General features: G+C 37.7%; 1 protein-coding gene across 1 annotated transcript; it reads right to left on the bottom strand.

The window, feature by feature from the left end:
- Nucleotides 1–328: 328 nt before the first annotated feature.
- On the bottom strand, nucleotides 329–13,948 carry LOC141611954 (chalcone--flavanone isomerase-like). The gene is made up of 5 exons (XM_074430616.1): nucleotides 13,685–13,948; nucleotides 6,057–6,155; nucleotides 5,286–5,444; nucleotides 1,015–1,238; nucleotides 329–716 (listed from the first exon to the last, which is right to left on the bottom strand). The coding sequence occupies exons 1-5, from the start codon at nucleotides 13,788–13,790 to the stop codon at nucleotides 501–503; spliced, it is 804 nt and encodes a 267-aa protein (XP_074286717.1). The 5' UTR covers nucleotides 13,791–13,948; the 3' UTR covers nucleotides 329–500.
- Nucleotides 13,949–14,224: the final 276 nt, after the last annotated feature.

Genomic DNA, 14,224 nt, shown 5'->3' with positions numbered 1-14,224 from the left:
TTATTATATATTTAGTCCCTTTATTATAGTCACATATTAGGGAAGTAAATATTTCTTAGTATTGTATATATACTATGCCTTTGTATCATTGTACGTTTATCAATTATCAATACAGTTCAACCTTTTTCCTTCTTCCTTTTGTCATCACTTTTCAATAACTCACCTTCCTTTGCTTATTGCAGTTGTAAGTCTAATTTTTTTTTTCTTTTTTTCTTTTTTTTTTTTTTTTTAAAAAAAAATTGCACATTTAGACTTAATAGCGAATTCTTCCTTCACCTGCAGGGTCCGACCCTTGCCGTTTACTATTTGTTTATTTGCACATTTTGAAGCTAGCCAAGTATCAAACTGTGTAAATGGATACAATTCATATCAACATTATTCATGCCTATTTCATGTCAAAGCCCACAAACTAAATTACTACATTTGGTTTTATTTTAAAGACATCCTCACTTGTCTCATCAAGCTTCCATAACTTCCTTATGCCGGTATACTTTCAGGATCTATATCTCTTTGGCCACCCCTGTTGCAACTTCAGCATCACCTCCCACCTTCTCCTCGCTTAATAGTGCTGAAACTCTCGCCGCTATACTTTGTTTCGCTTCAGGGGACACTCCATGTTTACCTATTATCGACTCTAACACTGCTTCCGACATGTTTTTGTTATCAATCACAGCTTTTCCAACTGCTGGAATCGACTCATGCTTGGAAAATGCCACCTGTAGTCCAGTTTAAACCCAAGTACGGGAAATCAGCATTGTTTAGGCTCCATTTAGTAAAGCCATAGACTCCCCAATTCTCCGGTTTAAGAGTATGATTGGAATAAAGAAAACCGGTTGACTGATTTGTTTATTCTTATGACTCAAGGAGAAGCAGCAGTCTTAACTCGTTTTCATTATTGGTAATTTGGAAACAGTCTTTTCCGAACAATTATAATCACATAAGGCATCAAGGTATGTAAGAACACAAAATGAACAAGGGACACAAAAGTGTCCGGATAGAAAGACAGGTACTAACCGTAAGTGAACCGGTAGGCGACTGAGTAAACATTATAGAGTGTCCAGGAGGAAAGTTCTCATCCTTGAAGACCTCGATGAATTTATCAACAGCTCTGGCTTCCTCGTCTGTATAAATTCCAATCGATTTCCAAAATTTGACGCAGTTCTCCGTCACCTTGTCCGCGTACTGTTGTCCCGTCAATGGCAATATCATAGTAACCTGCGTAAATTTCTCAAATGGACCTACAAGTTGATCGAGAGTTATTAGGAGTATTATAACTAAGGTTTATGACATAAGCTACGTTTAATTAAGTACGACTACCTAGTCACGAATATTGTTTGTTAGTAACATTTACGTGCAAAATCAAATCATTTACACTAATATTATGATAGCATTCTACTCAGAGAGTTAGCTATGTACGAAATATCATCAAGGATAATTTCAGTAATCCTGCTACAATTGTTCATATAGGACTCGATATTACTTCCTCTATCCCATAGTGTTGTGATCAAGTGGGAACAGGGCCTTGTTTCGATATGATGATTTAGAGTAATAAGGAGTGGATGAGGATGTGGGGATACAAAATCCTTTGATTTGTTAGTAAAGAGAATAGGAGGGAAATGGGAGGATTCACATAGCCTTGTCAAACTCCCTTCAATATTGGAGAAATTTCGAGGCATACACAACTACTCCATTTCCCCTTCTCTTTTCCTTTTATTACCTCCCCACTATCTTCCTAAGTCACTCTCCTTACTTTCCCTCCTGTTTTATATCCAAACACACCCCTAAGGCTTGTTTACATTGAAATACTTGGAGATGTAAAATCCATTGTTTGAGTACCAAAGACGGTTGGAGTGATCTATTTCCTCTCCTTTAAGTCTAATAAAATTATTTCCGGTATGTATAGGAAAGACTTTGGGAAAAATCTCCATGTTTCATTCCTTTCCCTTTTTTCTCCCATCCACTCGCCTCACTATTTTCCTCCTATTTTAGTATTCATACCCTAAATGAGTCTACTCACTTAGCTTGGCTTTGTGACTAAAAGGAACAATTATTGTGTCTTTGTGACGAACATTTGTTTGGATGGAAAAGGAAAGGGTAGCGGGCAGGGGAAGGAGCGAAGGCTAGAAGGGGAATGGGGAGAAAGGAAGAAGAATAAAATGGAGGGAAATTATCTTTTTCTCTAAATAATTGGTTGTGGAAGAGATTTTGATTTGTCTTGAAAAAGGAGAATGGAGGGATCCCCTCCACATCTTCTCACCTTCATTTGACTTGCCAAACAAAGGAAAGCGTTCGGAAAGGACTTTGGGAGTTGAAGTTACGGTTTTGGGGGAGCGTGGGGGAGTTGTAAAGGTCAAAGACGAAGGAGAGATAAGCGCATCCACAAATATAAGGCTACCCATAATTTCTCTTTCCTTTTTTTATTCGTCCACTTCATTTTCAATTAACTTCTCTATTTACCCTCTTCAATTCATATTTACATCTATGGAACAATGAGTTTCCCAATATAAATTTACATCAAAAAATTGGGAACCTCCATAAAAACAACACAAATTGCCTTCTTTTTTTGGGGACCTCCCCTAAAAATAGAAGAACTCCATATATTGGGGAGGTGTGTGAAATAGGGTTGCCCATTTAAGGAGAGAGGGGGTATATGGGGAGGTAAAAAACTACCTTTACGGATGTTCTATGAAGGTTGGTTTGATTTTGATAAGCTTAATGAATTGAGAAATATAACACATATATTGATAAGGAAAGGGGTAGATCGAAACAAAGATGAATAAACAATATAATTTGTTTGTGGATTAGTGAAAATATCGGTCCGGATTCTCTCCATTACTTGAAAAGAAATGGATGTCCATTACTTTTAAATGGTGCGGATTAAATCTTGGAACGATCTAGTGGTTGTAATTATTTCATAAAAGTAATGTTTAAATGGATGGAGAGAGAAAATATATTAGAATAAGAGTGTATTAGAGAGGTAATGGAGGGAAAGTAATGGAGAGGATCCAAATTCGTGAAAATATGGGGTTGGAGAGGGTACTATAGAAAGAAAATATTCATCTTCCAAATGTACTTTAAGTTTAGATATTTACCTGCCTTTTTTTATTCACAAAATCTCATTGAAGACGGCACGTATCCGTCACTTTAGAGTGACGGATACCATTTCCTCTCACAAATGACCCAAATAGAGGAGAAAGGGAAGCACATAGGGGTGCCCCCACCTTGTCCCCCCTATCCGTTTTGTGAGTGACATTACCCGTCACTTGCTCCGACCCGTCTTCAGCAAGACTAACTGTTTTTTATTATCCTTCTACTTAAAAACAGTTCCTTTTTTTATATATTATTTTACAAATCTCTTTTTCATACTTTGTAGAAGAGGCATACATATTTGTATGATATTTGAATAATATATTTTAATTTAAATAATATTAGAGCTCGTGACTAGGACGGTAGGACCTAGATATGATGAATTGATCACAAATTAATTTTAAGATGGACTTTCTTAAACTTATAGAGTAGACTCTATTCCAATTATAAAAACTTACATTTCTCTTATAAATTCAAGTATGAAAATCCAAATCCTCAATTCATTATAGAGTATAACATTACACTTTTTAATTTTCTAGGATGTTAGATTAAGGTGTTGTTTGGTTGCAATATAGGTGTAGGTGACTTGGAAAGTCCCATAAATTATTGGAAAAATTAGAATTGTTTGATTGCCCAAAATCTCATGATTTGTTTTTTCACAAATATTATCAATTCCTCGATTATCAAGGAATTTGATTATCAAACCCCTACCACTAGGTAGGGGTGTGCATTTTTTGGTCTGGACCGAAAATTTGGACGAGATCGGAGCGGAACCGAGATTAAAAATTCTAGTTTCTCATCGAAGTTTTTTAAAGGTTTCCGATTTCCAGAACGAACAGGTCCAAACCCAGTTTTTTCCAATCTTGATTGGACCGAAAAGATCGGAATTAGCGCTTTTAATTTTTTTTCTTAAATCATATATTACTTAATATAAAATTCTCGGTTAATGTTGCTTAGATATGCATAATTTGTCGTTATTAAACAGAAATAATATATATTTCGTCAGCTTTATAGGTATAATATTAAAACGGGTTTTTCTATCTTATGCCCACTAGGCATATGATAGAAAAACCCGTGTTTAAATAATATATATTAAACACGTAGAATAGATGTTTGAAGCACACATGCTAGAAATGACTTGTCTTAACTTTTTAAATAGAGTACACTTTAACCCGTTTCAAGCTTAAAAGATACTTTGTAAATATTTGTCTTAAGAAAGAGTAATCAAATTATCAAGAGCTTTCATAATTCCTAGAGTTAATTGATGGAGAGTGAGATTTTCAATATTGAAGTACACCCGTAGCTAACTTGGCTTCTAGCACAACATAATCATAAATTTAGGACAAGACTTCCTCCCTCTTATCAAGTTATTGCTACCTAACTCCTCTTGTGTGTCACGCCTTTGTTCCACGTCTATCTAACTCACAACTTCCCACCTAACTAACTACACAAGTGTGATGATACGGGTTCCCTTAACGGAATAAAATCCCATGAATGTCAAAAACACATGAATTGATTAATATATGTGAACTCCTTAAAAAACGGTTGGTTGACAATTTGACATATATGGAAAAAATTAATGCATAAATTTCAATTTCTTGGTGGTCGGATTATGCACCGGCCCGGACCGGGCCTGAAATTGGAATGGAAAAAATTTGGCCCCGTTTCAGGGCAAGACCGGACCGGTTGGACCAAAATTTGTCCGTACTCGCCTTAAGCGGTTACTTACATTAACTTCATAAAACACATTTTTTAATAGGATAAGAAACCCAAAAGGGAAAGAATTAATGATGTTTTTATGGGAAATTGCAATATCCTATCACTTTACAAGAAAAACATCATTAATTCTTTCCTTTTTGGGTTTCTTATCCTATGCCTAGTGGGCATAGGATAGAAAAACCCTTTAAATATATACATTCATCTTAAAATATAAAAATCTTCATCATATATACCACGAGTACGAGTATATAAGTATGTAAGTGTTTATTGCTATTACCACTTCACTTTTTATTTCAGTGTAAGGACTTTGTATTTAATCAAATTTGGCCAAACTCAAAATAACTTGCGAAAAATCCACTACAGAAATGATCCTAACACCACGAAATTCTTACATAACATCGTACATAATTTTTTATTTATCAGTAGTATTATTAATAATTATTGAAATGCGTGTATATCCAATTAAATAAAAAAGGTACCTGTAACGATATCCCTGAAAAACTCAACAGAATCAGCCAAGTGAGAGGCAGATTTGGCCTTCCATTTAGGCGCTAACTCCGTAATAGCAGATTCCTCCAAGTATACTCCAATTGCAGTAAATTTTACAAAATTACCCCCTAGCTCCATTCCTCTAACACCTGCCACGCACATTCTACTTTTTTTAGCCTCCCATACTTTTACTTCTCTCTCTTTTTTTTCTTAACCAAAATATGTCTCACATTATTTTATTTTAGATTGCTCAACTCAAAAATAGATTATTCCTTAATAAAATATCATACCACATTTACATAATATATCGAATTTAACTAGATATAAATCTATGAAAATTCATGTAAAATAAATTCTTTTGAACTTAATTCTTTAACTTTACTAGAGACTTATTTAAAATTCAGCTAATCTTGCTTGTGACGGGCTAATCCCGCTAGTCTTGCTTGTCAAAACCATTAATATTCACCATTTGAAAACAGAGCTACAATTAGTAGTATTTAGTAACAGAGTCCCAATTTGAAATTAGAAAATGGTAAGCACAGATTGAAAATTGAAGATATCGAATTAATAATATACCCTTTCTCTATATCTATATCTCAGTTAATAATTTACGTATACCTTACTAAGAGGAAAATAAAACAAACGTAAACTAATCACTGAAATAAATAGTAGACAAATTATTAAAATAAAATGACTATTCATATATTTGATTTGTAGGGGAGCCTCTAGTTCCGCCACTGAATGTATGATTGACGACTAACCTGCGCCAGCGAGGAAGAACGATTTATGGGTGCCTGGTGGTTTAATCGACCGTGGAAACAAGAAGTCCGCTACCTTAACTTCGGTAATTGTCGGTGACGCTGCCATTTCTCACGGTCAGATGACTTTTTTTTGAAATTTTCGAAAAAAAGGGGAAATCAAATTGTCCCTCTTGGTCTATTTCAGAGTTCTTTTTTTAAAATATGGTCTATTTCAGAGTTGGTGATATTTCTACAGAGTTTCCAGGTTAGAGTGAACTCTTCTTTATAAAGCGAGAGGGGGTTGCATGGGGACATTTATGCACACAAAAAAAAAAAAAAAAAAAAAAAACATTTGTCAAGGTCAACGACCTTCAGGGATCATTTGAGTAATTTTGCCTAAAAATCTTGACCTCTTATTAAATTTGTAAATTGATAAATTCTACACTACTTTCAACTTTTTAGTTTTTCGAATTTTTTTTATATTATACCCCTTTTTTTGGTAGTCCTATTTCCACGACAAGTATTGTTAATGCCACTAAAATCTTAGTTTTAAAATTTTTTCTAAGTTTAATTTATTCACAAAATCTCATTGAAGACGGCACGTATCCGTCACTTTGGAGTGACGGATACCATTTCCCTTCACAAATGACCCAAATAAAGGACGGAGGGAAGCACATAGGGGTACCCCACCTTGTCCCGCCTATCCATTTTGTGAGTGACATTACCCGTCACTTGTTCCGATCCGTTTTCAGCAAGACTAACTGTACTACACAAATTTACTCTCATAACTCAATACCCAATGACATTAACAACTTGTTGGTGGCATTAGCTCAACCCTTTTAAAATAGTCTCATTGTACCTTAAACTTCTTACTAATACATCTATTTGTGTTGCAATAGAGTATTCTTCACATGGTCCTAATTCCTAAATTCAAGAATACATTATAGATCTCACACTTAACTTGGGGAATCTGTATATATACTACACAAATTCTTATTTATGACGGGTATATTCGTCGCAAGTTTGCGACAAGTTAAATATTACTCACATAAGGAGATAAGACAAAGCAAAGTGCCTAAGGAGTAGCATTTTGTTTTGTCTTATCTACTCATGTGGTAGTATTTGACCCGTCACAAGCTTGTGACGGATATACCCATCGCAAGCTTGTGATGGGTATACTCGTCACAAGGGAAACTTGTTGTATATACTATTCGTTTATTTTCTCTATCTCTATTTCATTTCTTTGTGTCTTATTTATTTGTTTATTTTTTTATATTAAGAATATTTATAAAGGGTATTTAAGATAATTTATTGTCCACTTATCACTTAATAATACACTTACAAATAGCACCCTCGCTTTTCCTTAATCTTATGTCAAAGCAAAGTAAACAACAAATAATGAGGACATTGGGTGTGCAAAAAGTTTAGACCATAGTCCATTGTGCAATCTCATGAAAACATCATTTACCGTCAAAATTTAATCTGGAGAAATTCATGGCTCGAATTAAAACTTGATAAAAGATTTATCACATTTGTTTGTGTACCATGTGTCTGAGATGAAGACAACAAGTATGGGCTTACTGGATGTGTACCATGTGTCTGAGATGAAGGATGAGTACAGGGAGGAAATCAGGGGGGCAAGGAAAAGAAGATGTTGCTCGGATGCCGGGGAATATATTATCCCAGACTCTGCTAAGAAGTCCATTGAGGAAGCTAAGGAGTATTTACGCAAAATGGCAAAGAGGAGATGCTGGAGCCCTGAACAGGAGCAAAGAGAGCAGGAGCAGAAGCAACCCACCTGGGGTTTCAGGGTGCATGTGGAGGATGTCGTGATGATAGAATCGAGTGATTCTTCCTTGCCCTCTGTTAATGGGGGGGAGGTGATGTAGAGGTTGATTTTGATGGCTTTGCGGGGGTTGGGCCTTCACAACCCCCTCGTGCACCATGAGGGGCTTGATATGGAATTGTAGGGGTCTCAATAACACGCTCGCCCCTACAATTCCAAAAATAAGAGCGTTGGTAGGTAGTAGTTTTTATGATTTTCTGTTTTTAATTGAAACTAAATGTAATGCTAGTAGAATTTATCCTATGTTTAGAACGGTAGGTTTTGACAAGTTTTTTGGGGTGGATGCCGTGGGGGCATCGGGTGGACTTTGGGTTGGATGGCGGAAAGAGTCGCATATGACGGTAGTTAAGGCGTGTAATCACTACATCATTCTGTTGGTCAAGAAATATAATGGATTGGTGTGGTATCTTGTTCTTTTTTATGGCGCTCCTAGCGTCCATATGCGTGCTTCTGTTCTTCAAGAGGTGGAGGAATGGGTCGGTACTTGTGATGCTCCTTTTCTCATGGTGGGAGATTTCAATCAAGTCGAATACCAATGTGATAAGCTAAGCGTGAGCCAAAGACCTATTGGGGGAGTGAATGATTTTTGTTTATGGAAAATTAGGAATGAACTCTTAGACATACCTTTTAAGGGTCCATGTTTTACGTGGTGTAATAATCGTAAGGGGGAGAAGCGGGTGTATGAACGTATTGATAAAGCCTATGGATCGAAGGATTGGTTTACGATATTCCCACATACTGGAATCAAACACTACCCTATCCAAATTTCTGATCATGCGCCTATTGAGATTGATTTGAACCTGGTAGCTATGTCTGGAAATCGACCCTACAAGATTGATGCGTGGGTTCTTGAGCATGATGAATGCATGGAAAAAATCCGGGTTGAATGGAACAGGGGTGAAAGAGGGTCGCCGGCGTATCAAGTAACGCGGAAGTTATCAAGAATCCGGACAAGTGTTAAGCGGTGGGCGCTTGATAAACGAACCGAATGGAAAATGAAATGGGATGATTTTGACAAAAAATTGGAATATGGCATGAACTTAGCTATCACGGGGAAGGGAGATGAGGAGTACACAAGAGTGAATGAGGAAGTGACGGAATTTGCAAGAGCGACAACAGCTTTTTGGAGACAACGAGCTAAGATGAAATGGATGGTTGACGGAGATACCTGCACAAAATTCTTCTTTAATTGGGTAAAGGGTAGGGCAGGAAGAAACTATATTCATGGGATTAAAGGATTGGATGGAGTTTGGCATTTTGAAGAGGACTTAATCCGAAAGGAATTCCAACAAGCCTTTATGGACCTTTATCTGACATCCAACGACAATCTGGAGTGGCGAGACAGTTCAATGTTTGAACCAATACTCAAGCATTTGGAGTACTCTTTTTCTCAGGATGATTTGGATAGGCTTGGGAAACCTTTCTCTGCTAAAGAAGTCCGCACGGCAGTGTTCCAAATGGGAGCACTCAAAGCCCCGGGTCCGGATGGCATACCTGCAGTCTTCTATCAGCGATGCTGGTCCTTGCTTAAGGGTGAGTGTACAAAGGCTATTCTCTCGATACTCAATTCTGGGAGGGTCTTACGAGAGCTAAATAGAACGTTTATCACCCTTATTCCAAAAAAGGATTGTCCGGAGGGGGTCACAGATTATCGCCCTATTAGTCTCTGCAATGTGATGATGAGAATTGTGACTAAATGCATAGCAAACCGATTGGCAAAAGTGATGAGTGCACTGGTCAGTGAAACACAAAATGCTTTTCTCCCAGGAAGAAACATCAGTGACAATATACTGGTAGCCCATGAGGCCATCAATAAGATCTCGAGTCATGGAAAGGGGGGACAAGCATTAGGAGCCTTCAAAGCAGATATGAGTAAGGCTTATGACAGAGTCAGATGGGATTTCTTGGAAGCGGTACTTGTAAAATATGGATTCCCTCAGCACCTGGTTTCACTCATGATGAGTTGTGTCACGACGGTGAGCTATGAAATTCTGGTAAATGGTGTACCACTACCGCAATTCAAGCCTAGGTGTGGCTTAAGACAAGGTGACCCGCTTTCCCCTTACCTTTTCATATTATATATGGAAGTCTTGTCCAGAAATGTTACTCATGCTCACGAGCTTCGATTGATACATCGGGTGCAATTGGTAAGGGATGTTCGACCTATTACTCACCTTTTCTTTGCCGATGATTCGATTTTCTTCTTTAAAGACAAGGGGAGTTCGGTAACCCATTTAGTCCAAATCATCAAGGAGTATTGTGAAGCGTCAGGTCAACGGTTGAATGTTGACAAATCAGGGATACTTTTCAGTCCGAACACTACATTGGCCAAAGCTCAGAGGATCTTGAAGGCCTTTGATATTAGAAAGAACAATGGTATTGGAAAGTATCTAGGCATCCCGGCAGAATTTAAGGATTCAAAACAAGGCATTTTTAACGCTCTTATCGAACATGTCACGCGACGCATCTCTTCGTGGAATGGAATTTTTCTATCACCAGCGGGACGACTTACTCTAATCTCATCAGTCCTTTCAAACCTCTCAAATTACTTTCTATCGGTATTCAAAGTACCGGTAAGTGTGGCAAAAAAGATTAACTCTATTTTGGCACAATTTTGGTGGTCAGGATGTAGACTGGGGAATAAAATCCACTGGTGTAGTAAAAATTTTCTGAGCCTACCCAAGAGTGCGGGTGGCATGGGCATTAGGAATGTGAAATGTCTTAATCAGGCATTATTGGCTAAACATGGGTGGAGAATCGTTTCTGGCGATCCTTCTCTCTTCTGTAAGATCTTCAGGCAAAAGATTTTCGGCACACAGGAAGTACAGCAAGGTATGACCCCTATTAGGGGAACCGGGTGTTCATGGGGTACTCGTAGTATTCTCTTTGGATTATCGGTTATTATGGAGAATATGGGATGGAAACCTGGCCTGAACTCGAAAATCAATATCTGGACAGCAAGATGGGTAGGGGGCGAGAGGCCAGAGCCCAGGAATGACCGGATAAGCCTTAGCAATGGATTCCTTGCTAATCTGCAAGTACGGAACCTTCTCCAATCTGATGGCAACTGGAATAAAGCTTTCATTGAAAGCTTGTTCACAGAAGAATGGGCTACGAGGATCCTTGCTATACCAAGATGTGAAGTGAGGAGGGAGGATAAGGTTTTTTGGCCTCTCACAACAACGGGTACATATACGGTGAAGAGTGGCTATGGTTTAATCTTTACCGAACACATTGACAAAGCAGGAACGGAAAAGGACAAAGGTAGACTCAGTGATCAAGGGCGAAGGTTCTGTCGGAAGATGTTATGGAATCTGCCAATCCCACAGATGTGGAAAGTCCTTCTTTGGAAGATTATTACAAATGTGCTTCCGACCGGAAATGAGTTGATGAAGCGAAAGATTGAGGCAGACCCACTTTGCGAAATGTGTAGAGGAGACAAAAGCCTTATAGAGACACCTGAGCATCTCTTTAGGGATTGTGCTCTTTCAGGGCGGCTCTGGGCGGGTTCGGCATTAGGCATTAGGGTCGAAGGTGCACGAGACATTCCAATTTCGAACTGGATCTGCGACTGGATTCACTATTTGCGCAATAAAGAAGGGGGGATGACCCAGGTGATCCACTTTGTGGCCACATTGTGGGGCATATGGAACTTGAGGAATGAAATCAAATTCCAAGATCAGGCGGTCAACAGACAGGTAATCACGAATATGTTTTACAAGGTCATCGGAGAGAAAGTGAATACCTTGTGCAATTCCATGGACTCAAACCAAAACCGGACCGATATGCGAGGCGTGGAAGAGGGGCTATCACAAAGGGAAGTAGTCGATATTCGGAATGGTCATCCGGTGTGTGTGGTAGGTAAGGCGGCTGGCTGTACACCGATACGCGTGAAAGTGGATGCTAGCTGGAACCAGAACTTCGAGGCAACATTTGGGTGGATCGCGTATGACGACACCGGGCAGGAGCTAGGTCGTAGGCAGGTACGCACCAAAGCTGAATCGCCGTTGCAAGCTGAAGCCCTGGGGGTTCGTGATATCGTGGAATGGGCGCGAAAAGATCAAGTCCTACATCTTGATGTTTCGTCGGATTGCTTGCAACTTATCAGCCAAATTGCGGGAGTGGATAAAGACAACCACAGGATTGCGGGACTCTTGGAGGACCTTCGAGCTTCTTTTAGTTTTTTTCATTGTTTATGTTTTAATTTTATACCGAGGCATATGAATGGCATTGCTCATAGCCTTGCCAAGCAAGCCATGAAACTGTAGAACCTTCCTTTACCGCAGACAAAAAAAAAAAAAAAAAAAAAAAAAAAAGTTTGTTATTTTTGGTTACATATTTATTACTTTTGATAAGACGCTTAAAAATTAGTAATGATTTATTTGGTTGTCCACTTGTCCCTCAAAAACACATGTAATTCATAAAAAATGTAATAATAGTTAGTTGTATGGTTGCCCCAATTCACATAAATTGGAACTTTCTATGAACTTAATTATTCCATAATGGAGGAAGTTGCTTATATAGGCTCACCAAGTTAAGTGGAAGTTCATGTAGAATTGGAGTTCTCACATGCAACCAAACAACCTTTTTAAATTCACATGAAATAGAATAACAGAGTAAGTGGATCTTCCTGGGCATTACAATTTCCCATTATGAACTAATCGACTCCTAAGTCTTACGTAAGACGGGTGAAATACTAATACATAACCTAATAGAGACAACTTTTGACATTTTTTACACAACTTATACTCCCTCCTATTCTAGATAATCCTCCCTATTTATGGGGGGCACTAGAATTCAGGAGATGTATTAAAATAAGGTAAAGTATTGTAGTGGGGTTAGGTAATTGGAGAGAGGGAAAGTATTGTGTGGTATTATTGTGGGTGGGGTGATTAAAATAAGTATTGTTGTGGGGTAAGTTGATTAAAATAAGTATTGTTGTGGGGGTGAGGTGGGGCCCAATTAATCTCGACTTAGGGAGTTGCACAAAATCTCATTATAGACCGCAACTATCCGACTATAACTAAAGACGGGTCAAGTAACTTACCATATTACGCATAAGACAAACAACAACTTGCGTGATGGGGCCCAAAAATGTCACCAATTTAAGGTTATTTGACCCGTCTCTTGCTATATAGACTTGCTGAGGGAGTTGAGGCTCATTAGAATAAATAGTACTCCGTAAAATCATCGTTTGAGGTTAGAAGGATGCTAGGTAGACCTGGTAAAATGGGTCAATAGGTTGGGTTCGGGTCAGGCTAATTTGGGTCGGGTTATTTTATTTTAGATTGCTCAACTCAAAAATAGATTATTCCTTAATAAAATATCATACCACATTTACATAATATATCGAATTTAACTAGATATAAATCTATGAAAATTCATGTAAAATAAATTCTTCTGAACTTAATTCTTTAACTTTACTAGAGACTTATTTAAAATTCAGCTAATCTTGCTTGTGACGGGCTAATCCCGCTAGTCTTGCTTGTCAAAACCATTAATATTCACCATTTGAAAACAGAGCTACAATTAGTAGTATTTAGTAACAGAGTCCCAATTTGAAATTAGAAAATGGTAAGCACAGATTGAAAATTGAAGATATCGAATTAATAATATACCCTTTCTCTATATCTATATCTCAGTTAATAATTTACGTATACCTTACTAAGAGGAAAATAAAACAAACGTAAACTAATCACTGAAATAAATAGTAGACAAATTATTAAAATAAAATGACTATTCATATATTTGATTTGTAGGGGAGCCTCTAGTTCCGCCACTGAATGTATGATTGACGACTAACCTGCGCCAGCGAGGAAGAACGATTTATGGGTGCCTGGTGGTTTAATCGACCGTGGAAACAAGAAGTCCGCTACCTTAACTTCGGTAATTGTCGGTGACGCTGCCATTTCTCCCGGTCAGATGACTTTTTTTGAAATTTTCGGAAAAAAGGGGAAATCAAATTGTCCCTCTTGGTCTATTTCAGAGTTCTTTTTTTAAAATATGGTCTATTTAAGAGTTGGTGATATTTCTACAGAGTTTCCAGGTTAGAGTGAACTCTTCTTTATAAAGCGAGAAGGGGTTGCATGGGGACATTTATGCACACAAAAAAAAAAAAAAAAAAAACATTTGTCAAGGTCAACGACCTTCAGGGATCATTTGAGTAATTTTGCCTAAAAATCTTGACCTCTTATTAAATTTGTAAATTGATAAATTCTACACTACTTTCAACTTTTTAGTTTTTCGAATTTTTTTATATTATACCCCTTTTTTTGGTAGTCCTATTTCCACGACAAGTATTGTTAATGCCACTAAAATCTTAGTTTTAAAATTTTTTCTAAGT

Source organism: Silene latifolia, chromosome 11, assembly GCF_048544455.1.
Source record: "Silene latifolia isolate original U9 population chromosome 11, ASM4854445v1, whole genome shotgun sequence".
Lineage (NCBI taxonomy): Eukaryota > Viridiplantae > Streptophyta > Magnoliopsida > Caryophyllales > Caryophyllaceae > Silene > Silene latifolia.
This window is presented reverse-complemented; position numbering and strand designations above follow the sequence as displayed.